Source organism: Acinonyx jubatus, chromosome D3 (assembly GCF_027475565.1).
Source record: "Acinonyx jubatus isolate Ajub_Pintada_27869175 chromosome D3, VMU_Ajub_asm_v1.0, whole genome shotgun sequence".
In the NCBI taxonomy this organism is placed as follows: Eukaryota; Metazoa; Chordata; class Mammalia; order Carnivora; family Felidae; genus Acinonyx; species Acinonyx jubatus.
The window spans coordinates 15,773,390-15,799,788 of NC_069392.1; the positions used below are offsets into that span (position 1 = coordinate 15,773,390).

General features: G+C 42.4%; 1 protein-coding gene across 20 annotated transcripts in view; it reads right to left on the reverse strand.

The window, feature by feature from the left end:
- CIT (citron rho-interacting serine/threonine kinase) overlaps positions 1 to 26,399 on the reverse strand; it is a 166,409-nt gene that overhangs the window by 29,399 nt on the left and 110,611 nt on the right. For 10 of the 20 annotated variants that reach the window (XM_053206540.1, XM_027043921.2, XM_053206545.1 and 7 more), the window contains 7 exons: positions 24,960 to 25,013; positions 17,103 to 17,300; positions 15,998 to 16,218; positions 13,089 to 13,224; positions 8,821 to 8,925; positions 1,226 to 1,366; positions 681 to 788 (listed from right to left, as the gene is read on the reverse strand). In XM_053206540.1, coding sequence (XP_053062515.1) covers positions 681 to 788; positions 1,226 to 1,366; positions 8,821 to 8,925; positions 13,089 to 13,224; positions 15,998 to 16,218; positions 17,103 to 17,300; positions 24,960 to 25,013 — 963 coding nt within the window. The remainder of the gene's footprint in view (positions 1 to 680; positions 789 to 1,225; positions 1,367 to 8,820; positions 8,926 to 13,088; positions 13,225 to 15,997; positions 16,219 to 17,102; positions 17,301 to 24,959; positions 25,014 to 26,399) is intronic. The other 10 variants (XM_027043931.2, XM_027043924.2, XM_027043928.2 and 7 more) reach the window with 1 other exon arrangement.

Consider the following 26,399-nt stretch of genomic DNA (forward strand, 5'->3'; position numbering starts at 1 on the left):
GGGTGGGTTTTTTTCCCCCTTTCCTTTTCTTTTTGGTCAAAGTTTTTCATTTGTTTGTCTATTATCCTTCTAAAGGGATGGCGCAGCACCCTTGGAGTGGAGTGGTGTCACCTCACCTCCCTGGGTCCCAGTCTCCTGCTAGGACTCTGCCGGTCAAAAGGACTGGGCTAGATGATTTCCAGTCTCTTCTGGAGTTCCGTATATGTGCTCTGAGAATCCTACTACAGAACTGAGAACCACTCTCTCTTTCTCCTGAATCCTACACACATGACCTATCTCTATAGCCCTGTACCTGTGACCTGCTAATCCCTCTGGAGTCTTGTACAATGACCTCTCTGGAAACCTTTCTCTCTGCTATTACCACCCACCTCCCAATCCAGCTGCTTATTAAAAAAAAAAAAAAAAAAAGAGAGGGAGAAAAAAAAATCACTCCCTTAACAGAGACAGGCACTATAATTTTAAAGGCTATGAACACAAAGTAGTTTGTTACAGACTTGATAATGACATGCCTTCCTTAAGGACTATTCTGACGATCTCAAAACCTATTTTCAACCCAACATAAAACTAGAAAAATGTGCATTTTGTTTTCATGGATGTTTCTGTAATTATCTCTCACAACGGTATTTCATGAATCATAAGGACTGAGAAAACCTCCCGACTTTTCTAACACTCGGACCCACCTTTTTCTTTTTAGCGGGCTGGTCCATTTTGGCTTGCAGAAAATCAATGAGTTTGGTTTGTTGAGAAATAGTACCTTCCATTTTCACTTTTTCATGAGAATAGAGAACCTAAAATTCATAAAAACAAAAAAAATAAGCTTGGCCCTAGAAAGAAGTATACTTGCAAATTTGGTACTTTAAACAAATAAAAAATAAAGTCATTAGGATAGTAGCAAATGAACATTCAACACAAACCACACTGCACCAATATTTACTCACTTAGTCCTCTTCTTACAGCCCAAAACAAACAAACAAAAGGAAAGATACACGGACAGGTAGGTGAAAAAGTAAAATAAGCCAGGGGTTAATATTAGAATCTCAGGCATGATCATGATAGAAATTTTCCAACATCTCTGAATGTTTGGAAAGTTTCCCAATGAAATATTGGGGGAAACACACAATAACATACAATATAAAGATAGCGACTGTTTCCCCAGATGGCTTTTGGCCATCACGCTTTGCCTCCGCAGACAATCTTTAAGCCAATTCCCTCCGCTGGTTCTCACCTGAATGTTTTCCAGCTGGTACTCCAGATCGCTCCTTTCCGTCTTCAGCAGATCAGCCCGGTCTAGGGCTTCCTGCAGCCCTTGAGTCAGACGGAAGATGTGATTCTTCTGCAGATCCATCTGCTGCTGTAATTTGGCTTGCTAGTGGGGAGGAAGGCCAAGACAGAGTCTCGGTACCACGGAGAATACAGCTTGGTCCCCCACTGTTAGCTTGTTGCCAAACTAATTGCAGGCATGGCACCAGATTTGGCTTTTGAAATCATCTCCTTCCAGAATTACCGACGGTCTTCTGTTCCAAATTGGTGCATGGCACCGATAAGAAGAATTTGCCCAGAAATCTCTGATGGCCAGCAAGTCACGGGATCCCCACCGTAACAAGAAGTCCAGGCTGGTGGTCTGCCTTCCCAGTCAGAGTTACAATTAAGGACATTTGGGTACGTACGATATGCCCCATCTGAGGTGCCCTCTGAGATGCTGCGAATTACTGCCATGACAGCTAAGCTCCAATTTGTCCTTGGGGTTTTTTGGGTTTTTTTTTTTTTAAAGATCTGTTTATTTTTGAGAAAGAGCACGCAAGTGAGGAAGGGGCAGAGAGAGAGGGGGACAGAAGATCCAAAGTGGGCTCTGTGCTGACAGCAGCAAGCCACACGCGGGGCTCAAACTCATGAGTCACAAGATCATGACCTGAGCCGAAGTTGGGCGCTCCACCAACCGAGTCACCCAGGTGCCCCCTTAGGCTTAAGATCTCAGTTGCTACTGTGAGAAATCACTTTGTTTAGGCAGCGTGGATGCACAAAGGGGAATCATATCAGCTCTAACTTGAGGAGCACCTCGTTAGGGTGAGAGACCCCAACAAGTACACAAACAGCCACAATCACAGGAGATACTTCTGCAGTGTGGGGAGGAAGGAAGAGGAAGATCCCAGACTCAGCACAAGAGTCTATTAGACCCAAGGGGGAAAAAAAATCAATTTAGTGTTTTGGAAATAGTTTTGTGCTGAAAATCTCTCTCCAATTTTTACAATGGAAGTCAACCAGAAAATAAGGCAGGCTCTAAAGATACTGGTTTTATGGCTCTCTTTCCTAAAACTCTTCTGTTTATAAAAAAGCAGGAAAGAGCAGGTATCCTGATGACACACTGCCTGATGTCATCTGACCCCTGGGTGACAATCCAACCGCCTGTGGTTGGCCCGAACACCCCCATGCCTGGTGGCCTAGACTCTCTGCAGACTCAAGCAGAGAGCTCCTAAAGAGCAGTAAACATCACCACGGGCATTTTCTAACAGGTGACGGCAGATCTCTGCGCTCTCAGCCCCAGAAGGCCAAGGGCCACGGACAAACTCAGAACTAGCTGACCCTCTCCCTCTCATTTTACTTCCCTCCACCTGTGTTTTGGTTCTCTCTCCATCTCTCCTCCTCGCTGGCCCTTCCTCTTGAGGGGAAGTGGATTCCTTGGGGCATCATGGCATGGTGGAACGAACCTGGGCTTTGGAATGCTAGGGACCCTACCACAAATGCTGACTTTAACACGCATCAGTCACAGGACCAGGGGAAGCTCATATTGCCTCTAGAAGCTCTGGCATCTTCATCTGAAAGTGGGTATAACACCTCCCCTGACTGGGTGACATACTCAGTGCCACCATGCCCGGCATACCCCAGATGTTCAAGGAATTCTCGTAATCTCTCTCCCTCCTTTGTCCTCTTTCCTTCCCTCCATCCAGTTTGGGCTTCCCCCTCACTTCCCCATCTGCCTTCCCCGTGCCAGCCTCCTCCACCAGCCTCCCCCATCAGTCCTTCATAAAGCAAGATATACTGTCAGCAGCCAGAGATCACCTGGCCTGTGTGCCAACTTAGAATTTATGAATCAAACCAGAACCCCTAAAATGCAGGGGGGATGGGACGCGGGGGGACAGCTAAGATTACCTCTTAAAGGGAACTATGAGTCCCTTACAGTGCAAGTGATTTCCACAAATTACCCTCTTTAGTTTCTTCCCACTATTTTAGGACAACATTAATTACTACGCAGGAAGCAGAGAAACAGGAGCTGGGGACAAAAATTGGTTTGGTGACAGCCAGGCCCAAAATATTTCTCTAGAATAAACACATCAACTGTCCGTGAGCTTTCCAAGAAACAGACTGCTTATTTACTATAATAAAAAACAAGAGTGACAGGTTGCTCAGTGGAATGTTTTTCAAAGCCATTTACTTGCTTTCCAGAGAGAGGAAAATGGGGGCTATTCATGGGTCAGTGCTGGACTGAATGCAGGGCGTTGGACCTGTCCAACAATTCCACGAGGTGACAGGAGACCGGAAGGGTGCATGAGGGAGCTGGATCACAGAACCAGAGCACCAAACAACTGCAGTGGTTGAAAGGATGGATCAAAACCAACGAGAAAAAGTTCAAAAGGACAGTATTCTTTGAAAACACTGACTGATAAACGCCAGAATATAAAGATGTTTACTCAAAAAATGCAAGCTTACAGAAGGGTTGGTGGCGATGTCACATGTCAGTGGGTGTCAGTGGTGTGATAAAGCTATCCAAAGAGCCCAGGGTAACTGGCAGAGGCTTACAGAGCCCAGAATGGAGCTGGAGATATCCCACTGGACCCCATGTTGCTCATACCCTGTGGACTTTTAGAAACTCTCTTTGGAAAGATAAATCTACCAGAAAAGAACATCTCAAACTTGGAGGGACTTGAAATGTTTCAATTAGGTAAGAGAAGGTGGTCTGGAGTGGGGGAGCTACTCAGATATCTAACTGTCTGTCACAGAGATAATAAACGTAGCTCTCTCCTAGAACTATCGCAAGGACTGTATGAGCGAAAGCATGAAAAGGGCACTTGGCGTATAGCAATTGCTACTTAAACATTAGTTTTTTGGAGGCATCTGGGTGGCTCAGTCAGTTAAGTGTCCAACTCTTGATTTCAGCTCAGGTCATGATCTCACAGTTCAGGAGTTCAAGCCCTGTGTTGGGCTCTGGGCAGACAGCACAGAGTCAGCTTGGGATTCTCTCCCTCTCTCTCTGCCCCTCCTCTGCTTGTACTCTCTCTCTCTCTCCCTCAAAAATATGTAAACATTTAAACATTATTTTTTTATTAATCAAGTAATTTGATTATTATTTGGTATTACTCTCCTATTTTAGGTGGAAATGCCAGACTCAAATGTTTCAATGAAACAGAACCAGTGGTTGGAAGTTATAGGCTTTAGTTCAAAATAAGACAGAACTTTCTAAGAATTAAAGTTGTTGAAAAAATGGGTCAGGATGTCCAAAGGCACGTGCACTCAGGCAGAGGTTCAACCAGGCCCACCAGTGAGGAATGTTGGGGAAGGGATTCTCTGCCTTGGACAGGAGGTTAATTTGACCAGGATTAGCAAATGGACTTTCACCTCTGGCATTACCTCTGACAGCCTGATAGTAGCTATTGAATGTCATGTCAAAAGAAGTTTCTGAAGCCATTTTGGGTCCAGGAGGATATCTGGGAGAAAGATCCATTAGCAAAGTCTGCCAGGGCCAGGGATGAAGGGAACAATGGAACAAGGGCTGGAAATTTGGGTTCTGTGACATTAAAAAAACAAAAAAACAAAAAACAAAAAACAAAAAAAAAAAAAACTTCTTTCCAACCCTGAGACTGTGATTCTGGCCCCACTTACAAGTCTCTATACCTAATGAAGAGGATATGGTTAACTTAAGAAGACGACAAACAAGCAAAGACAAAAAAGAGAGAGACACATGAAACAGACTATTTAAGTATGGAAGACAAACTGATGGTAACTAGAGGGGAGGTAACTGAGGGGATGGGAGAAATAGGGGATGGGGATTAAAGAGTACACATATCACAATTTAAAAAAAGACATGCTAGGAGCGCCTGGGTGGCTCAGTCAGTTGAGCGTACAACTTCAGTTCAGGTCATGATCTCACAGCTCATGAGTTCAAGCCCCACATTGGGCTCTGTGCTGACAGCTCAGAGCCTGGAGCCTACTTCAGATTCTGTCTTCCTCTCTCTCTGCCCCTCCCCTGCTCATGCTTTGTCTCTGTCTCAAAAATAAATAAAAACGTCAAATAAAAATTTAAAAAAAGACATGTTTTAACATATCTTGAAATCAAGACATGACATCTAGACACATAGAAAGCTTTTTGACAAAGGTGTCAAGAAAATGTAGTGAGGAAAAGAGAGTCTTCTCAACAGATGGTACTGGAGTAACAGAATAGCTCTATGGAAAAAAGTGAACCTCTGCTCTCCTGCCATACGTAAAAATTAACTCGAAAGACATCCTAGACCTACAAATAAAAGCTAAAACTAGAAAACTTCTAGGAGAAAACAGAAAATACTATCTTTGACTTTAGGATAAGCATAATTTTCTTTTTTTATAGATATAATTTATTGTCAAAGTGGTTTCCATACAACACCCAGTGCTCATCCCAACAGGTGCCCTCCTCAATGCCCATCACCCACTTTCCCATCCCCCCCACCCCCCATCAACCCTCAGTTTGTTCTCAGTATCCAAGAGCCTCTTATGGTTTGCCTCCCTCCCTCTCTGTAACTTTTTCTTTTCCCCTTCCCCTCCCCCATGGTCTTCTGTTAAGTTTCTCAAGATCCACATATGAGTTAAAACATACGGTATCTTTCTCTGACTGACTTATTTCACTTAACACAATACCCTCCAGTTCCATCCACGTTGCTGCAAATGGCCAGATTTCATTCTTTCTCATTGCCAAGTAGTATTCCATTGTATATATAAACCACATCTCCTTTATCTATTCATCAGTTGATGGACATTTAGGCTCTTTCCATAATTTGGCTATTGTTTAAAGTGCTGCTATAAACATTGGGGGTACATGTGCCCCTATGCATCAGCACTCCTGTATCCCTTGGGTAAATTCCTAGCAGAAGCATAGTTTTCTTAAATAGGACACAGAAAACATAATCCATTTTAAAAACTGATAAATTTCACTTCCCCAAAATTAAGAGCATTTGCTCTTTGAAAGATACTGTTTGAAAAGACAAGGCAAGCTATAGAGTGGGTGAAAGATTCACCATCCATACATCTGGCAAAGGGTTATTATCAAGAATTCTTTAAAAATTTTCCTCGGGGGGTGGGGGAGTATCTGGGCAGCTTAGTTGGTTGATCCAGAGCTTCTGACTCTTGATTTCAGCTCAGGTTGTGATCCAGCGGCATGGGATAGAGCCCAGTGCTAGGCTCTGCACTAAATGTGGAGCCTGCTTAAGATTCTCTCTGTCTCTCTCTCTCTCTCTCTCTGCCCTTCTCCCCTGCAGGCTTATGTGTTCACTCTCTCTCCCATTAAGAAAAACAAAAAACAACTTTACTTGGAAGTAACTACCCAAAAGACTTGAATTTACGCTTCCCAAAAGAAGATATATGAATGACAAATATATGGAAAGATGTTTATCATCACTCATTAAAGAAACGTAAATTAAAACCACAATGTGATACTGTAATATATGCACTAGCAAGGCAAAACAATACTAAGTGTTATGGGGTCAGAACCGCCACACGAAGACTTGGACACAATTTTTCATAGATTTATGTATAATAACTAAAAAAATGGCAACTATTCAAAGGTTCATTAACAGGTGAATGGATAAATGATGGTATACCCATACAATGAATTACAGCTTAGCAATAAAACGCAATGAACGGCTAATACATTCGTCAACATCAATAAATCACATAAGCATGTTCAACTAAACTAAAGAATCCAGATACAAGAGTATACAGAGTATAACTCCACTTCTATGAGATTCTAGGAAAAAAACAAAAACAAAACGAAAACAAAAAAACTATCTATAGTGACAAAAAGCAAGTCACCGGGTACCTGGGGCCAGACCCTGAAGGTATGGACTAGAAGGGGGATGAGGAACTTTTTTAGATGATGAAAATGTTTTATATTTTCATTGCAGTGAGGATTAACCAGGCATTTACATTAAAACAATTATATATATAATTATATGTATGTATATATAGAGAGAGCAAACTTAGGTTAAGCCCTTGGTCACATGCTTACAAAGTGCACACCACGACCAGGGATCCTAGCCACATTCTGGACAATAAATATCATTCTTTGTTTCATAATGGTTTCAAGTGTCAGTAAAATCTGCCTCAAACTCAGTGTCAGCCAGATGTCTGTGCTCAGAAATCTATCTGTGAGGTACAGACTGGGAAGCTGGAAATGTTCTCATGTCGTTTACAAGTGAGAAAGAGGGGACTGGATCAGGATCCCGGCATGCTATTCCAAGCCTTGTCACTGACTCACCATGTAACCTTGGACCAAAGTATTGAGCTGTCAGAGCCAGCTCTCCTTCCTCGGAAGGAAAATAGGACAGGCGAGATCATTGATTATTTCTGTTCTGTTTCCAACATATGCCTAAAGCAGGGACATTGCCTATTCATTCCAGATAAAAGACCAATTCTCTACTTGACCACCAGGTAGATTTTTAAATTTGTATTATAGTGTTCTTAATGCTGCCTTTGGTGAGCCTTCCACTCAGGATATATTGAGATATAACTAATTTTATTTTAAAAACCTTTATTGCGGTACAATACACATAAAATTTACCATTTTAACCATTTGTAACTGTATAGTTCAGTGGCACTAAGGACATTCACGTTGTTATGCAACCCTTGCCAGCATCCGCCTCCAGACCTCTCCCAAACTCCCACCCGTGTTTTTTAAAGTATCATTCTGTAAGGTATTTTATTCTTACCTGCAAAATTTTCACATTTTCCCAAGTTGATAGTTTAGCAATATTATTTCTCTCAGCACAGTCCCTTGAGAGGTCTATAATAAAACCTCAACTAATGAGAACAGGTAATCTGGTTAACTGAACTATCTGGCTCACTATGGGTTAAACAAAACCATCTTGGAATCTCATTTCTCATTAAATATCTTTACAAAGCATGTATGTCCTGGTTGGTCAATTCTAATGAACAAAACAGAGTCGTCAGTGATCCAACATATAGGGCTTTGGTTGGGATCAGGACATCGTCAGCAACTTAAATAGACATTTTCAGAATTCTGTTAAAAGGTCCAGGAAATAATGTAAGGGATGGGTTCAGAAGATCAATTTGAGCTTTTCATTCTATGTCTCAAAGGCAGGACATAAATTTTTTTTTTTTTAATGGAGTTAAATGAATGTTCAAAAGTCTTCATGAAATTTGGCACTCAACACAATCTGGTCAAGTCTCTGCCCTGTGCATGAAGCTAATTTGCATGGATGTTCTACCAGCCTGAAAACTTAATATACTTTAGATATTAACTCTAAAAGAACAATTTAACTCAATATTCAGTCACCTGTATATTTAATAAGCTTCCATTGGGCACATACTCTTCTGTGCTCTATGTTCTATTAAGCACTATGTGGGAGGACACAAGTGACAAAGACCGTCTAGCCTTTGTGACACATTCTTTGAGCCTGTTAAATACCTTCAAAAAGGTATTAAGTGACCACCTTACTTCTCCTTGAAAATTCCAACTTCAAAGATTGAACATCTAATATGGATCTGACCATCTAAACACAACAAATTTTCATCTTCAAAAGTCCACCTGGCTCCATTTCCCAGGTGTTTCACACTCACCTCTTCCAGAAGCCTCTGTTTGAGCTCCCGTTCAGTCTCCAGTTTCTGCTGTAAACTTCGGGCGTTCATTTCAAGCATGGCATGTTTCTTCTCCAGATCATTGAGCTGGGCATTTGGAAAAATTGGCCATGAGATCATATTTAGAAATGCTAGATGCTAATGACTTTTGAAGATTTCCATAAAGCTTCACATGTAAAGAATCAAGTTCTGAAGATCAGAATATAAATGTTGTTTTCTAAAAGTATAGTATCACAAAGGTCCATGTTGCAGATAAGCCTTGTACAGGGATGGGATTATTGCTAAGGGATGCATAAATAACTATGACAAGTTCGAGGACAAGGATGATCACCTTGGCTGAATTTAATTAAACTATCAAATGCTGAATACTTACTATTGCACAGCATCATATCGGGCTCTTGTGATGAAAGAATGGACAAAGTCTCTCAAGAATCCTACAAAAAGTCACAAAGTGGGAGACTGACCATAACTAGACCTAGACACAATGACTGCTTTGTCACATGATATTTTCAGTAAGAGAGGTATGCAGAAGAATTATTCTTCCTGAATTACAGTCATCAAGAAAAGACTGTATTGGGGCGCCTGGGTGGCTCAGTCGGTTGAGCATCCGACTTCGGCTCAGGTCATGATCTCACAGTTTGTGAATTCGAGCCGTGCGTCAGGCTCTGTGCTGACAGCTCAGAGCCTGGAGCCTGCTTCAGATTCTGTGTCTCCCTCTCTCTCTGCCCCTTCCCTGCTCATGCTCTGTCTCTCTCTGTGTCTCAAAAATGAATAAACATTAAAAAAATTAAAAAAAAAAAAAAAAAAGAAAAGATTGTATTGGGGCATCTGGGTGGCTCAGTCAGTTAGGCATACAACTTTGGCTCAGGTCATGATCTCACGGTTCATGAGTTCGAGCCCTGCATCAGGCTCTGTGCTGACAGCTCGGAGCCTTGAGCCTGCTTCAGATTCTGTGTCTCCCTCTCTCTCTCTGCCCCTCCCGCACTCACAGTCTCTGTCTGTCTCTCTCTCAAAAATAAATAACATTAAAAAAAATTTTTTTTAATAATAAAAGAAAAGATCATATCAATGTCTGGGGTCATAAAGGATGGGTAAACTTTGCTACAGAGTCCTCTAGGAACAGTAAAATAGAAAAAAATATTCAAGTTAAACACAAAAAGGTTCATTTACCGCTAAATACTACATTTTGTTTCCTCACGGGTTAAAAAAAAAAAGTAAGCCAGTATCGAGGAACTCCAGAGTGTTCCTGAGGGGCAAGCTCTAGACTTGAATCCAATCATTTTATTTCTATGAAATTTTATTTCTATAAGAAAATAATCATGGATATCCACAAAGTTTATGTTCATTATAGTGTTATGTATAATGGCAAAAAGCTGAAAGAAGCTCAAAGTTCCCACACAAGTGGAATGATTTAAAAAGGTGTCTTTGTCGAAAAATCTATACACTGAAAACTATAGAAAGCTTATGAAAGAAATTGAAGAAGGCACCAAAAAAATGAAAAAAGATTCCATGCTCCTGGACAGGAAGAACAAATATTGTTAAAATGTTGATACTACCCAAAGCAATCTACATATTCAATGCAACCCCTATCAAAATAACACCAGCATTCTTCACAGAGCTAGAACAAACAATCCTAAAACCTGTGTGGAACCAGAAAAGACCCCGAATAACCAGAGCAATCTTGAAGAAAACCAAAGCAGGAGGCATCACAATCCCAGACTTCAAGCTATACTACAAAGCTGTAATCATCAAGACAGTATGGTACTGGCACAAGAACAGACACTCAGATCAATGGAACAGAATAGAGAACCCAGAAATGGACCCACAAACATATGGCCAACTACTCTTTGACAAAGCAGGAAAGAATAGCCAATGGAATAAAGGCAGTCTCTTCAGCAGGTGGTGCTGGGAAAACTGGACAGCGACATGCAGAAGAATGAACCTGGACCATTTCTCACACCAGACACAAAAATAAACTCAAAATGGATGAAAGAGCTAAACATAAGACAGGAAGCCATCAAAATCCTAGAGGAGAAAGCAGGCAAAACCTCTTTGACCTTGATCGCAGCAACTTCTTACTCAACACGTCTCCAGAGGTAAGGGAAACAAAAGCAAAAATGAACTCTTTGTACCTCATCAAAATAAAAAACTTCTGCACAGTGAAGGAAACAATCAGCAAAACTAAAAGGCAACTGACAGAATGGGAGAAGATATTTGCAAACGACATATCAGATAAAGGGTTAGTATCCAAAATCTATAAAGAACTTATCAAACTCAACACCCAAAAAACAAAGTCCAGTGAAGAAATGGGCAAAAGACATCAATAGACACTTCTCCAAAGAAGACATCCAGATGGCCAACTGACACATGAAAAAATGCCCATCACTCATCATCAGAGAAATACAAATCAAAACAACAATGAGATAGCACCTCACACCTGTCAGAGTGGCTAACATTAACAACTCAGGCAACAACAGATGTTGGCAAGGATGCGGAGAAAGAGGATCTCTTTTGCATTGTTGGTGGGAATGCAAGCTGGTGCAGCCACTCCGGAAAACAGTATGGAGGTTGCTCAAAAATTAAAAATAGAACTACCCTACATCCCAGCAATTGCACTACTAGGTATTTATCCAATGGATACAGGTGTGCTGTTTCAAAGGGACACATGCAACCCCATGTTTATAGCAGCACTATCAACAGTTGCCAAAGTATGGAAGGAGCCCAAATGTCCATCGATGGATGAATGGATAAAGAAGATGTGGTATATATATATATACACATACACACACACAGACACACACACACAATGGAGTATTACTCAACAATAAAAAAGAATGAAATCTTTCCATTTGCAACTATGTGGGTGGAACTAGAGGGTATTATGCTAAGCAAAATCAGTCAGAGAAAGACATCCTCACTCATATGAGGATTTTAAGATACAAAACAGATGAATATAAGGGAAGGGAAGCAAAAACAATATAAAAACAGGGAGGGGGACAAAACATAAGAGACTCTTAAATATGGAGAACAGAGGGTTGTTGGAGGGATCGTGGGGGGGGTGGTGGGGAGGATGGGCAAATGGGTAAGGGTCACTAAGGAATCTACTCCTGAAATCATTTTTTACTATATGCTAAACTTGGATGTAAGTGAAAAAATAAATTAAAAAAAAAAAGGTACCTCTGTGTTGTTGTTTAGGGGTTTTTTTGAACTACATGTTCAAAAACATTCAGTAACTCAGGAAAAGCCCCTAGTTATAGGTTTGGTTTTTTTTTAAAAAAAGATGCAAAGCTGCTTACATAGTAAGAATCTAAATTTGTAAAAACATATGTATGCATAAACATATTATGCAAAGGAAAAGCCACAAATAAATTCACCAATAGAACAGTGGTTCTATTGCCAGTCATTTTCTCCTTTACTTTTCTATGGTTTCTAGATCTGCCACAATGACCTCAAATGGTTATTTTTATAATCACAAAATAACAAAGAGTTATACAGAATACAAATTTTAGATTACTGCTTTGAGTGTGTGTGTGTGTGTGTGTGTGTGTGTGTGTGACAGAGAGAGAGAGAGAGAGAGACAGAGAAAGCGCACATGTGAGAGCCTGAGTATATACATGAAATCTCTTTGATCATCACTTTTGTTATCTGTAACATTGGGGCATCTATTCAAAATCTGTTTCAAGACTTAGATAAATCTCCAGAACACTGGTACCTCACTCTGTGAACATTAATATGGCGTGCTAAATGGACAGGACATGTGTATTTCCAGTGTGAAATACTGTGTGCCAGTGTGGCCGTCAGAGCCTATCGTGTCCCTGGACTCGGAGCACAGAAAGGCCCAGCTGCCTGTTACCGCAACAATGGAAGGAGCATTCGTTCTTGTCACTGAGCACTTTCCGATGCTTGACATTAAATCCAGCAATCAATCCACAACTTAAATCCAGAAACCAGTTGCCAGGAAACAAGAGCTGTGTGCCCAGATCAAAATCTGGACCTCAGGGGGCCCAGACAGGCAGATGTTAAAGAAGTCACTGGACGACTGTGACACCCCAGTCCCCGCCACACCTCCCAAGCTATCGCCAACCAAGGATGTCCAATGGTGGACCATAACCCCAAGGCTTTACAGGACTGAGTGAATTTATGTTTGTGAAATATGTGGACCACGGACTGCACCTGAATTTGTGTCGAGCACACCTTCTAAAAGATGGAGATGAAATCTTTCTCCTAAAAGGAAAGGGATGGGCGCTGACCTTGTCAGAGAGGCTCTCGGCTTTCAGCTTCTGCTCTTTGAGGGCCTGCTGCAGAGCGAGAATCTCAGCCTTGTGCTCCTTCACCGCCAGCTCCACCACCTGGCGGGACTCAGTGATCCGCTGATCGGCCCTCGCCCTGCCGGAAAAGCACAGGCCTGTTTCAGAAGCCCCACCATCACTAATCCACCATCACCATCTAGAAAAAGGAAGGGGGCCCATCTCTAATTCCAATAAGCAACCGAACAGGCTGCAGGCTGGATAGATGCCTAATCCCGATTCCAAGTTCCAAATTCTGTCTTGCTTTCTCACTGCTTACAGAGCGAAGATTTGACCCATTTTAGGTCTTGGGTAAAAATACTCTTAATAGGTAAAGTTCCTGTTAGTACTCACTTGGAGGCTGAAGGGGAAATTTTTCCAAAAGCAACTGGACTAATAGGATAGCAAGACTGGCACAGCCTCCCATGGGACTGGAAATGAAATGAGGTCCCACCGAAGGACCAGGGTGCAGAGGACCACAGGAGACCCAATGGAGCAAACATTTCCTCTCCTTAAAGCATATGCAGTAAATTAATTGTTTTGGGTGCTTATTAGGGAAACTCAAATATGATTAGTATATCTGTAAATAAGGTTAGAGAATAGAAAAACTAGAAGAAAACTAGAAAAATTGCTGCCTTTCCCTATTTTAGGTCTTGTGTTTTGCTACTTCCATATCTGGGCTTCTACAGTCTCCTCCACTGGCCAGCACTCTCCTCCCCTCCCCTGCAAACCCAAATCTTACTCAGCCTTCAAGGATTAAACTCAAAAGGCCATGTCCTCCATAAAACCTTGCTCAATTACTCCTGTTGCAAGGAAGTTCTCCTTGCTCTGTATTCCAGAGCATAAGCACACTGCTCTCCTGGAACGCCCTGCTCTCTATTTTGAGGTGGTAAATATCTGAATGCATAATTCATCTTCTCTGCGAAACTTGCCTCTTGAGGACAAGAATTAAGAATTCTCTTCACTCATCTCTGTATCCCATGTAACATCAAAATGGGGAAGGGGGGGAAGGAAAAGCCAAGATCTTTCACAAGTGCCCCCGAAAGTATACATGAAATGTCTTTCTGAGCCCAGCCTGTAATTATACCTTCCATGAGTAGTTGTGTGTTTCCTGATGCTGAAGCCAGCTCCCGACCCTCAAAATTATCTCTGAGGGACTCTAGAAACAGCTCCGATAAAAGCTTCACTTGAAGGTAAGAGCGGGGGCAGGGGGGGGGTGGTGGTGTCTGCGTGAAAGCAACCAGAATGTACCATGAGGACTCAGGGTAAACAAGAATAGGAGGTCTTAAACCAGCAGCCCCTCACAGCAGCAAATACCCTGAGAGGAAGGATGTCGAAAAACTTGAGTATTTCTACCAGTGCCTCTTGAAACTTAAGGGTCTCATCTTTTGCTTCTAATCTTTTCTGGTTTGACTGACTTGGCATAGATTAAACATCCAACACATTTGGTTGAATCTAGTACGGTCCAGTAAATGTGGGAAAATACCAAAATGAGTCTGATGGAGTCCAACTAAATGAGTGACATTTCCATGCCTACTGTATCTTGCTTAAGGAGTTCAGAGGGTCCCAGGAAAGTCAGTTTCAGAGGAAGGTGACACTAGTGAAGGACGGACACAATTCCGTTGTGCAGACATGACATCATGGGGCTAACTCTAGCCAGCACACTGTGCCTCTGTGCACGCTGGAAAATGGGACCTATTCCTCAAGACCATTTATTTCTATCTGTTGGTAAACTGTCATAATATGCCCATTTTGTTAGACCAAAACACTTTCCTGCCAAGAGCTGTAACACTGTCATAAGCAATCTTCACATCTACAATGTCTTCAGTGTGGATGGCACCCCCTAGGGCTAGGAAGTATATGACCTGCAGGATCACAGCCCCAGCAGAAAGGGGATTCTATGCCAGGGGACTATGGAAGCGAAAGTGGCAGAGAAAAGATACTGTTTGAACTTATTATTATTATTATTATTATTATTTATTATTATTATATTTCCTACCAAAAAACAAAAAAAATTATTCTTGTAGGGGCACCTGGGTGGCTCAGTCTGTGGGGCATCCGACTTCAGCTCAGATCATGACCTTGTGGTCTGTAGGTTGGAGCCCCGCTTCGGGCTCTGTGCTGACAGCTCAGAGCCTGGAGCCTGCTTCGGATTCTGTGTCTCCCTCTCTCTCTGCCCCTCCCCTGCTCACATTTAGTCTCTCTCTTTCTCAAAAATAAGTAAATATTAAAAAAAAGGTTTAACTATTCTTGTAGAGAAGCTGTTCTCAGCCAAGGGTGATTTTGCCCCTCGGGAGACACTGGACAATGTCTGGAGACGTTTTAGGTGTCACAATTTGAGGAAGGGGTTGCTACTGGCACGTGGTGGGTAAAACCAGGGATGAGGCTCCCATTCGACAACATGCAGGACGGCCCCCACAACAAAAGATTATCTGGGCCAAACGGTCAATGGTGCCAAGACTGAGTAACCCTAATATAGATGGGTGACTAGCTTTACACATGAGCGGGATTAAAATGGTCATAGTCTTGCCACGTGGTCACAATGATAACAAACCTGAGGAAGAAGTTTCTGCAAAGAGAGGACTGAGATATTTGCCCTGCTCTGACTTGTAGGCCTCTACACAGAGTAAAAAGGACACCAGCTACTAGTTACTACCCCAGAATCCAAGTGACACTGACCATACTTACCACTAGGATGACCCACCCACCCTGGGTTGTCCAAGGGTCTCCCAGCTTTAACACGGAAAGTCTTGTATCCTAGAAACTTCGCTCGGTCCTGAGCAAGCTGGGACCGGTGGGCACCCTGTTCTCAATGCTCAGGTGGTCCTGGTGAAGCTGCCGGTCACTGGCTTTCTACAAACAGGAAGTCCCACCTGCTCTGCTTCTCGGTGTCCAGCATCCTCTGTAACTCTCGAACCCGACACTCAAACTGGGACTTCTCGTCACCAAGGACACTCCTCCACGCCTCCCACTGACGCTCTTTTTCCAGCAGTTCGTCGTTTAGGGCCTCCAGGTCCATGACCTGTTCTTCCAGCATCGTGCAAGTGGTCTTCAGAGCCTCCATCGTCTGCAAATCAGTACCACTCAGTTGTGCCTTGTATCAAATGAGGATTTCCTGGATGTTACTTTTGTTGGATCAGTGTCAGAAAAAGCACAAGTTTCTAACTATAGTCTGAAAATACAGTTTATCTTTTTCTTCTACAAACCAAGGGGACAAGAATGGATAAAGGGCCATTTCTGCCACCATGTTAACGGCAGAACCCAAAGCAAGCCAGAGGGAAGAGACCACACTTCCAAGTGGTCCAGGGCACCTGGGAGGCTTCAGGTCACGATCCCAGTGGGGTCGTGGGAATCGAGTCCCATGTCGGGCTCTGCACTGAGCATGGAGCCTACTTAAGATTCTCTTTCTCTTTCTCTCTCTCTCTCTCTCTCCCTGTATCTCTGCCCCCCTCCCCCCCTCTAAAAAATCTTTAAAAAACAAAAGTCATGTGGCTCACACTCGTGTCCCAAAACATTTTATTTTGCTTTTACTTTTTTTTAAATCAAAATTAAGAAGAACGACCCACTTTTAAAAGCCACATTTCCAAACCCCCCAAGCCCTCAAAACATAGACATGACTATGAAAAAGAGCCCTCATCTAATGGACAAGGCTCAGTCTTAGATCCATTGGGAGAGGTGTACCAGGTGCCTGCTCTAAATTCTAAAGGGATCGGGGTGCCTGGGTGGCTCAATCGGTTAATCGGCCGACGTCAGCTCAGGTCATGATCTCACGGTTCGTGAGTTTGAGCCCCGCCCGCGTTGTGCTCTGTGCTGACAGCTCAGAGCCCGGAGCCTGCTTTGGATTCTGTGTCTCCCTCTCTCTGCCCCTCCCCTGCTCGCACTCTGTCTCTCAAAACTGAATAAAAGTTTAAAAAAATAAACAAAATGTAAAGGGATCAAAGGGTGTCAGGGATCTCTGACACTATTTACTGTCCTCACTTGCTTCTGGCTGGTGAGCTGCATCTCTCTCTCCGTAATCTCACGGCGGAGATGGTCCACTTCGCTTCGTAGCTGTACTATCTCATCGTTGGCGCCAGAAGCCTCGTCGAGTTGTTTGGACAAGTAGAAATTTTGGTTGTTGAGCTCAGCGTTGTCCTCGGTCAGCTGGTTTAGCTGCTCCTCCAGGTCTGTGATTACCTAAAAGAGGAGAGGAATCCAGTTCTGCATCAAGCAAGTGGATTTAAAATGAGAAGCTGCTTCTAGAGCCAATGACTTTAGAGCCTATGTGACACTGGCGGTCCACGGGCCACTCCTGTTTGCTTCTCCAGCCCCGGCAGCCAAGGCCACGCCCGCCCACTTAGCACTGACACACACGTGCCGTGGGGGAAAACGAAAAGTCTCTGATTCTTTCTAACTCAGGATCCATCTGGAAGATGTGGCTAAAGTGAATCAAGCAAGAGTGACTGCCGTATGGAAGGGGCTAAACTTTAAATGAGATCAGGTTCACGGACAATAATACGATGTGGAACATGTGAGCCGAGGAAAGGCATCTAACAGACTGGTATCACAGTCAGCTAATTAAACTACAATGGCCCCGGCACCATCCACAGGACACTGGAACCGGAGATAGTCTGAGAAAGCAAAATAAGTTCTTATCAAGGAGGACTGACCCCGGAGGACACCAAGAGTTATTTTAATATCTCGGCAATAAATTTAATTTCATGCAACAAAAGAAAAAAAATTTAAGGGAAGCTCAGAATAATCCTGAAAATAGTGTACTGTGGCATCACTTGAATGGTTTTTATTATACAGCTAGCTATCAGAAAATGGGAAGGCATGTATATGAAATTGTCCTTTTATTGAGAGATTTAATCTGGCTTTGCTAAGTTATTTCCCTGCTCGATGGCAGAATGACTTCGAGTTCAGTGCATTCAGCATTTCCTATTCTCTTTGCTGAGGTTCAGTATCAGCACTTGCAGAGCTTTTATATCCAATACTTTCAAAGTTTAAGGGCAATTTTCTAATAATGGTTGGGATGAGGCACAGAGGCAGTAAATTAAATTTCACGTAACAAAAAGAAGTAAATTAAAAGGAAATGCCTTGAAGCCTACGGTTTATTAATTGTTTCCAATTTTCAAACCTAGAGTAGACTTAGTTTATGAAATGTTGCCACTGTTTCCATGACTAATTCCCTATTTTAACCCCCTTTGATTATCAATTTAAAAAAATCTTCCCAGGCACATAGAATTAAAGAACATCAATTAAGCACATTTGTTCGATGCGGCTCAGAAAACAGAGCTTTTCATTTTGTTAACCGAGCTGATAAGCTTTTAATGTAGTAAGTGGTCTAGTAATTTGTATTTTAATGTCAAAAGCCCTGTTAATTCCTACTGTACTGGTTTGAGGTGCGCTGTCAGCTACAAGACGGGGAATAAAGGTTATCTGGTTGGATCCTTAGCTACAGCTCCTTCTTTATCGGGGGAAGAAAATAGGAAAACACTACAAGTTTGTCATCCCTAGTAGGCAGTCATGCCTCAAAAGGATCCCTGGATCACCCTTTTGGTGACATGGTTAAATCTCCTAAAACCAGAAACAATGAATAAACAATGCCCAATAGTTCCACTGGCCTCCGTCTTACATGTAGTAAAACCCATTTCTTAAGACAGTTTTCATCCTAGACTGCAAATATCTCCATTTAACTACTGTGCTGCCTTCTTATTTCCCTCCCCTCCCCAAAAAACGGAGGTAAGCCGACCTAAAACTATACTATCAAATGGAGCCTGGAACCACAAATACAGCCATTTTGAACTTTGTGGGGGGGGGGGGGGGGTTGGTGTCTCCATCCATGATACAGAGGTCAATACCATATTTACTACCTCCCCTGTTTCTATTTTTTTTAATGTTTATTTTTGAGACAGAGAGAGACAGAGCATGAATGGGGGAGGGGCAGAGGGAGAGGGAGACAGAGAATCCAAAGCAGGCTCCAGGCTCTGACCTGGCAGCACGGAGCCCGATGTGGGACTTGAACTCATAAACCGCGAGATCATGACCTGAGCCAAAGACGGGCGCTTAACCGACTGAGCCACACAAGCACCCCCAATGTTCTGGATTTCTGGCATACTATTCTACCTTACTGTGGCCTACAAAATTCAGGGGATAAAAAGTAATGCCCAAGACAGTGCTTCATTTTAATGATTATAGCGGTGCCTCGTGCAGAGCATAGAGACCCCAGAAAATCTGTCGACACAAGAATATATACGTTGCCCAAATAACTTAACTTGCCACTTGAGAACATACCTAAGCCTTTGGGTTCCCACTCCCTTTCTCTGACTTATGGGAAAAACTGCGATTTATTATTAGCCCGTTTCTGCTACCTCTTCTTTCAAAATAGGTTACAAAGTGTAAAGAAGAAATCTTTGAAAGGCTCAATGAAGGGCCAAGATTATTACTCTCACTTCAGTAGAGACTGCCCATTGGACTAAGAGGCACTCTTCTATTTCCCTATTGTCATCCAGTTTTCAAGGGGCCTCACAACTCTGATTTCTACTTACAGTTTGTGATTGTTGGTTCTATATTTTACTGTCTCTATTTTGCCTGTTCGTCAAGCTTTTAATGTTATGGAGTGTTATGTGTTTGTGCGAAGCACCCAAACACTCATTTTAGCTCACTCAGACTTTTTATATATTCTTTCCGCCTAAGTCACATGTTTAGCTTGAGACTCTATTTTGAGTTCCTGGAATTGCGGCATTAAGTGATAGTATTAGGGGTGCCTGGTGGCTCAGTCAGTTAAGCATCCGACTTCGGCTCAGGTCACGATCTCAAGGTTCGTGGGTTCGAGCCCCGTGTTGGGCTCTGCACTGACAGTGCAGAGCCTGCTTGGGATGCTCTCTCTCCCCCTCTCTCTCCCTCTCCCACTGATGCACTCTCTTTGTCTCTCTCAAAATAAATACTTAAAAAATCAATTAAAAAGTATTGTAATAGGCAATCTCTGATTCTGAACCAGGTAATGTGCAATGAGAATTCTTAGGTCTACTATGTGTCCCCGGGTGTATTCTCTCCACACCAAGGGCAACATTATCTGTTTACTATAGTATGAGTCTGTTAACCTTCCAACCCCATGGATACAGGATGAAAAAGAGAAACTGAAGGTTGACTCCACCTTAGCAGTAAGATGAGGGAGACAGCTTCCTCACGCAGGAGCCAGCAGGGCTTTCTTACATGCCTTTTTTTTGCAAAGAGATCACGGTACAGTTCTAAGAGAAACCAAGGGTGTAAAAAATGATCTACTCTCAGTGTCCAAAAAAGAAGACAGAGAGTGGGAGAGAGATATCTCTACGTGGGGTTATCTGTTGCTTTTCAAGCCAATCTCACAGTTCTGAACAAGAACTGTTTACTTCTCACACCTAATGCAAAGACCAGCAGGGAGACCATTAATGTTCAACAGCGTGTCAGGGGTGAAGAAACCAGTCAGATAGTGAGCATCAGTCTAAACAGACACGGGGCTAAAGCCCTCCTGGAATGTCTGGTTCTTTCTTGAAGGCAGCTACTTGCATATTATTTATTTTTAATCTTATAGCTGACAGATTGATTCAGAATTAAAACTGTGTCATAGGTTTGCCCACCAACTCCCCTCCAAAACAGACTTAGGTAGGGTTTTAGGTGCCAGATTGGGTCAAATCCTTTTTAAAAATCTCTTCCAAATATAGAGATGGTCTGAGCTGGAGAATCTTACTGTTCATGAGCTTTTTAAGATGCTACGTGGGAGCTCCTATCAGTTCAGTTCTTATAGGAGTTCCCATTCAGTAACAAAGATGCCATTTCCTCACAGAGGCGACCTGAGACAGCGCCAGTAAGAAAAGAACATCTATCATGCCCTTCAGAAGTGTCTTTAAAGCAGCTGTTGAACCTGAAAAAGTAGAACAGAGATCTACTATTGCTACCAAGTATTGTCCTAAAACGGTGGTTTTCAAACTTTTTATAGGGGCACAACGTTTCCTGAGCAGAAGATGGTATCGTAAATGCAATATAATAAAATAATAATAGTAACCAATACTGTTTAGCATTTTCTACCGACCAGGACCTGTGTTAGCACCAGGATGCATCATCTAATTCCTGCAGGACCCCCATGAGGTAGGCATTAGCACCAAATTTCTGATTCGGTGACTCAGTGTTTCCTAAGTTCTACTGTTTCTGAAATGTGAACATACGTTGGAACTAAGCAGCTGTCTCTGTCCTTGCCAAGCACCCAAAGAGCAGTTATTAAATGACTTGTGCATCTTATCACTGACAGTATATTGGAATGGAGAATACACAATGTCAGCACCATCTCACAGGTAAAGACATGGAGACCTGGGAGTTTAACATCATATAGGTTACAAAGAGGCCAATTTAGAATATGAACCCAGTCTGCCTGACACCAGACCGCATGGTTTGGATCACTAAACAACCCAGCTTCTCTAGCCTAAGTGTGGGTGGGGGTCACTCTTTTGGGTTCCCCCTCCCACTGGGAGAGAACCCAAAGGCTCCTCCACAGAATGACGGAAGTAAGTAAATCAAGGATTAGAAGTCACTGCTCCAGAAAAAAGCAAACGTGAATAAGACAATATAAAAGCTATGTAAGCTGAGAAAGTAACAAAATTCAGGGTGCCTGAGTAGCTCCGTCGGTTGAGCCTCCAGCTTCGGTTCAGGTCATGATCTCACTCAGCTCATGATCTCACAGTTCATAGGTTTGAGCCCCGGATAGGGTTCTCTGCTGTCAGTACAGAGCCTACTTTGGATCCTCTGTCTTCCTCTCTCTCTGCCCTTCCCATGTTCATGTGTGCTCGCTCTCTCTCTCTCAAGATAGATAAACATTAAAAAAAAAAAAAGAAAGTAGCCAAATTCATTCTACATATTGGCATATTCTAGTAAAAAACAAACCTCTAACTTTAAACATCTAGGAGAGGGAGGCTTACCAAAGGGCACATGGAAACATTGGAGGGTAATGGATACGCTCATTAATTTGATTGTTTCGTTGGTTTCACAGTTGTGTACATATCTCAAAACTCTTGAGGTTACTGTGCTCCTATTATACCTCAATAAAGCTATAAAAATGTTTTTAAAAGAAGCTTTGTGAAGATGTGGCATCCATGTGCATGTGTGCATGTGCGCGTGCGCATGCGCGCGCGCACACACACACACACACACACACACACACACACCACACACACACACACTGGAATATCACTCAGCCATGTATAAAGAATGAGATTATGCTATTTTGTGACAACACAGATGGAGCTAGAGGGGATCATGTTAAGTGAGATAAGTCAGACAGAGATAGACACGTACCACATGATTTCACTTACATGAGGAATCTAAAAAACAAGACAAACAAACAAAAAGCAGAAGCAGACCCGTAAGTACAGAGAACTGATGGTTGCCAGAAGGGAGGGTGGTGGAGGGACGGGTAAAATTGGTGAAGGAGAGTGGGAGATACAGACTTCCAGTTATGGAATGAATAAGTCAGGGGGATGAAAAGTACAGCATAGGGAATATAGTTGGTATTATAATAGTGTTGTACGGTGACAGATGGTAACTATACTTGTGGTGAGCTGAGCATAATATATAGAGTTGTTGAATCACTATGCTATAGAGCAAAAACTAATGTAATATTGTGTGTCAACTATACTTCAATTAAAAAAAAAACTGTTATGCCAAAAGACTAAAAAAAGAGAAAACTCCAGATGAAGGATTAACGATGTACACATTTAAAACCTATCCAAGCTTATTTTAGGAAAAAATAGTAATATAAAAAAAAATCACGGTCATAAAATGATCTATGTTTTATTCAGTGATCATTTACGAGCATGTATGTAATAAAAGCAAATAACCCTTGCATAAAATAAGAAACTGAGACGGTAAGAAACTTAAAAAAAGTGGCGGCACGAGAGTACAGGAACAGAATGCATCCGCTCCTCAAGGAAGGGAGGCAGAATGGAGGAAGTCGGGGATGCTTTTCGGGCAGGCCCACCCCTGATGCAGCCATCGGCATCGGGAGACACAGACCAAAAATCTATCTGCCGGGTACCTGCTAGAGTCAAACAGAGGCGCATCTCATGACCCACTAGCTGCTCTGCTCTTGGGTATATGCTCATCAGAACAGGTGCCGACAGCCTCCAAGGGACTTACATAACAGTGCTTCTACACAACTGTGTTCCTAATGGCAGTAACCCAAATGACCATCAGCAGGAGAATGGATAAACAAACTTCAGTTCTACGCATCCACTGGCAACGCCACACCATACTAATGAAAGAGAACAAACTCCTGATGGATGCAACGACAGGGATGAACCCCACAGATAACTTAAGACAAAAAAACTAAACCCAAAAGAACACATCCTCTGTGATTCCCTTTGTCTGAAGTTTAAGAACTGGCCAAAGTGATCTCTGGTATCAGAGGACAGAACCGAGGTCACCCTTTGGGGCAAAGGATGATGATAAGAAGAGGGCATGAGGGAGCCTTCTGGGGGTTGAAAATGTTCTGGATCTTGATGCATGTTGTGGTTACATGTTGTCCATATGTGTAAAAATTTCATTGAACTGCACTCTAAGATTAGCGTACTTCATGCACTTTACAGTATGTCTTTTATTTTTTAAACATATTAAATATATATATATATATTTATGTATCTATGTATGTATGTTTGGGAGAGTACAGCAGGGAGGGGCAGAAAGAGGGGGACAGAGGATCCAAATCGGGCTCTGTGCCGACAGGCTGACAGCAGTGAGCTCAATGTGGGGGCTTGAACTCACAAACCATGAGGTCGTGACCTAAGCCAAAGTCAGATGCTCAACTGACCAAGCTACCCAGGTGCCCTTACAGTGTGTATTTTGTAACTAAATGAAGGGGGGAAACCATACACTGACCAGACTTAGCATCCTATTTATAGCAGATAAAGAGGAAAGAAAAAGTTCCATTACAAGGCAATAAAATATGAAAAGAAAGAAAGAAAGAAAGAAAGAAAGAAAGAAAGAAAGAAGGAAGGAAGGAAGGAAGGAAGGAAGGAAGGAAGGAAGGAAGGAAGGAAGGAATGTGGGGGGTGGGGTGGGGTTGGTTTCCAGAAATTCACAGATGTGAATACTACAAATGGAGACAAGTTCACTGAGAACTAAGAAGGTAATAAAGTGATGACAGTACCAAATAAAGGAAGTGGAACCTTGAATAAGGATAACATCTTATCTTCTGAAAGGGGCTTATTTCAGTCTTTTTTTATAATCGAAAACAGACCTAGCTTCTGCTGACCCTACCCCATCACATAATCTAAGCATGATACTTATCTGCTCGCAGAATTTACTTCTCTCCACATACATGATATCTCCCAAAAGCCCTAGATCTTTATTTTGCCTATTGGGAACTTAAAATTTCTAGGTCCACAGCACGTGCTGGTCTTCCCTCTCCATAGCTGCAGCAGGCTGGAGGAGCCATTGCAGATGCTACCTGCCTCCAGCATCTGGACAGGGTCTGGCTGGGACCAGCTTTGGAACCTTCTACATTGGGGTGGGAGGGGGAGCTGCCCTAGGACTTACAATGCAGCGACTGAAACCGATTAGCGGTTCTGCAGTGAGAATTATTTCCACCACTCCAACTATCCTTCCCCAAACATGAAGAACGGTTTTGAATTTTAAAAACTGGCAGGAACCCAAGAAACTGGAGTTATCTGGTGCTCAGAAACTCCCAATCAGTTTGACCACATTAACTGCTTCAAGATGAAAGTTTGTAACAAACATCAGTCACGGATATTGTAAGAGATACCCCCTCTCCCTTGTCCATTTTAGTCTCGTGTTATTTTAATCATCTTTAGTTTTAATACTCACAGTACAGCTGTTACGAAGGGCGTCAAATTTGCGCTGGATTTCATCTCTATGTGCCTAAAAGGTAAGAAGTCGATTATAAATTTTTCACAGCAGAGGGTACAATTCTACATGCTATGGGCCAAATGAAGAAAAGAGCAATTTACCGAGAAAGCCAAGAATGTTGTTGCAGCTGCCCAAACATCTGGTTTTCAAAGAACTAATTAATCAAGTCATGTCAAACATGAGAAGTTAAAGTTACAGGAATATATGATGCTGGGTTAGTAACAACGACTATTTAGACCACACAGGCACACCCTGTATACATACACTTAATGTTTATATGAATGCCTAGGGGCTTTGGAAGAAAAGGAAAAAAAAAATGAAAGGATGAAGTTTTTACTCTCCCCATTCTTAACCTTTACCTCTTCCTTCCAGCTGACCCCTCGCTAGGCTACTCCCTGAGAGACACACACATGCACGCACGCACGCACGCACACACACACACACACACACACACACACACACACACACTAGCCAGGACAAGCTAGGGAGTTTTCTTCTTGTTAATCAAAAGCTGCTGAGATTCAGAAATCCCACATTGACCTTGAGGTAAATAGAAAGGCTTTCTCCAAGGCAGAGCTGCTCTCAAACAGCAGCATTTGTTCAGTTGACCTTCAAGGACTTGGTGAGCGTACATGCTATTCCATCCACTGTGGCACGACACAATATATGTGGAGTTACCTTCCTTCAGTGGGGGAGGATGGAAAGTTAACAAGTGCATGATTACAAACAGTGACAAAGGCTCTGAAAGAAACAGGGTGCAGGAAAAAAGAATAAGGGGGATAGAAAGGAACTTACTTAGATGGGGTAGTCAAGGAGGGCTTCTCTGAAGAGGTGCCACTTTAACTGACACCTGTAGGATAATGGGGAGCCAGCCAGGCAAAGGACAGGAAAAGGCAGAGGGCACAAATCTTGAAGTGAGAAAATGTTTGGGGCATTTGATGAACAAAAAAAGGCCTGAATGGCTTTTTCAAACTTCAAGCTGCGACCCAATAGCGAGTATGACAAGTGTGTTGCTTTTCTGTTTTGGTTTATCCAATGAAATGGAATAAAAAAGAATAGACAACACTGGGATGTGCCCTTGGATAGTGAAGCACTGTCACAGAAAACTTCTGTTTCCAATACCATAATTCATTAAATTTAAGATGCTATCAACTGTAAGACATGGCAATTTTATGTACCATTAAGAAAAAAAAAAGGTGTTGTTGAATAAGCTATGACATGTTTATGTCCATGTGACTAGAGAGTCATATATCAGCTATGACTAAGCTGCATCCTGATTTTACATACTTTGGAATCAACGAAAGAATATATATACGCTCCCTTGTATTAGATTGTAGGGTAAATGTATTCTCGGTGGGTAGAGGTCAAACAATTTTTGGCTAAAGCACAGCAAGAGAA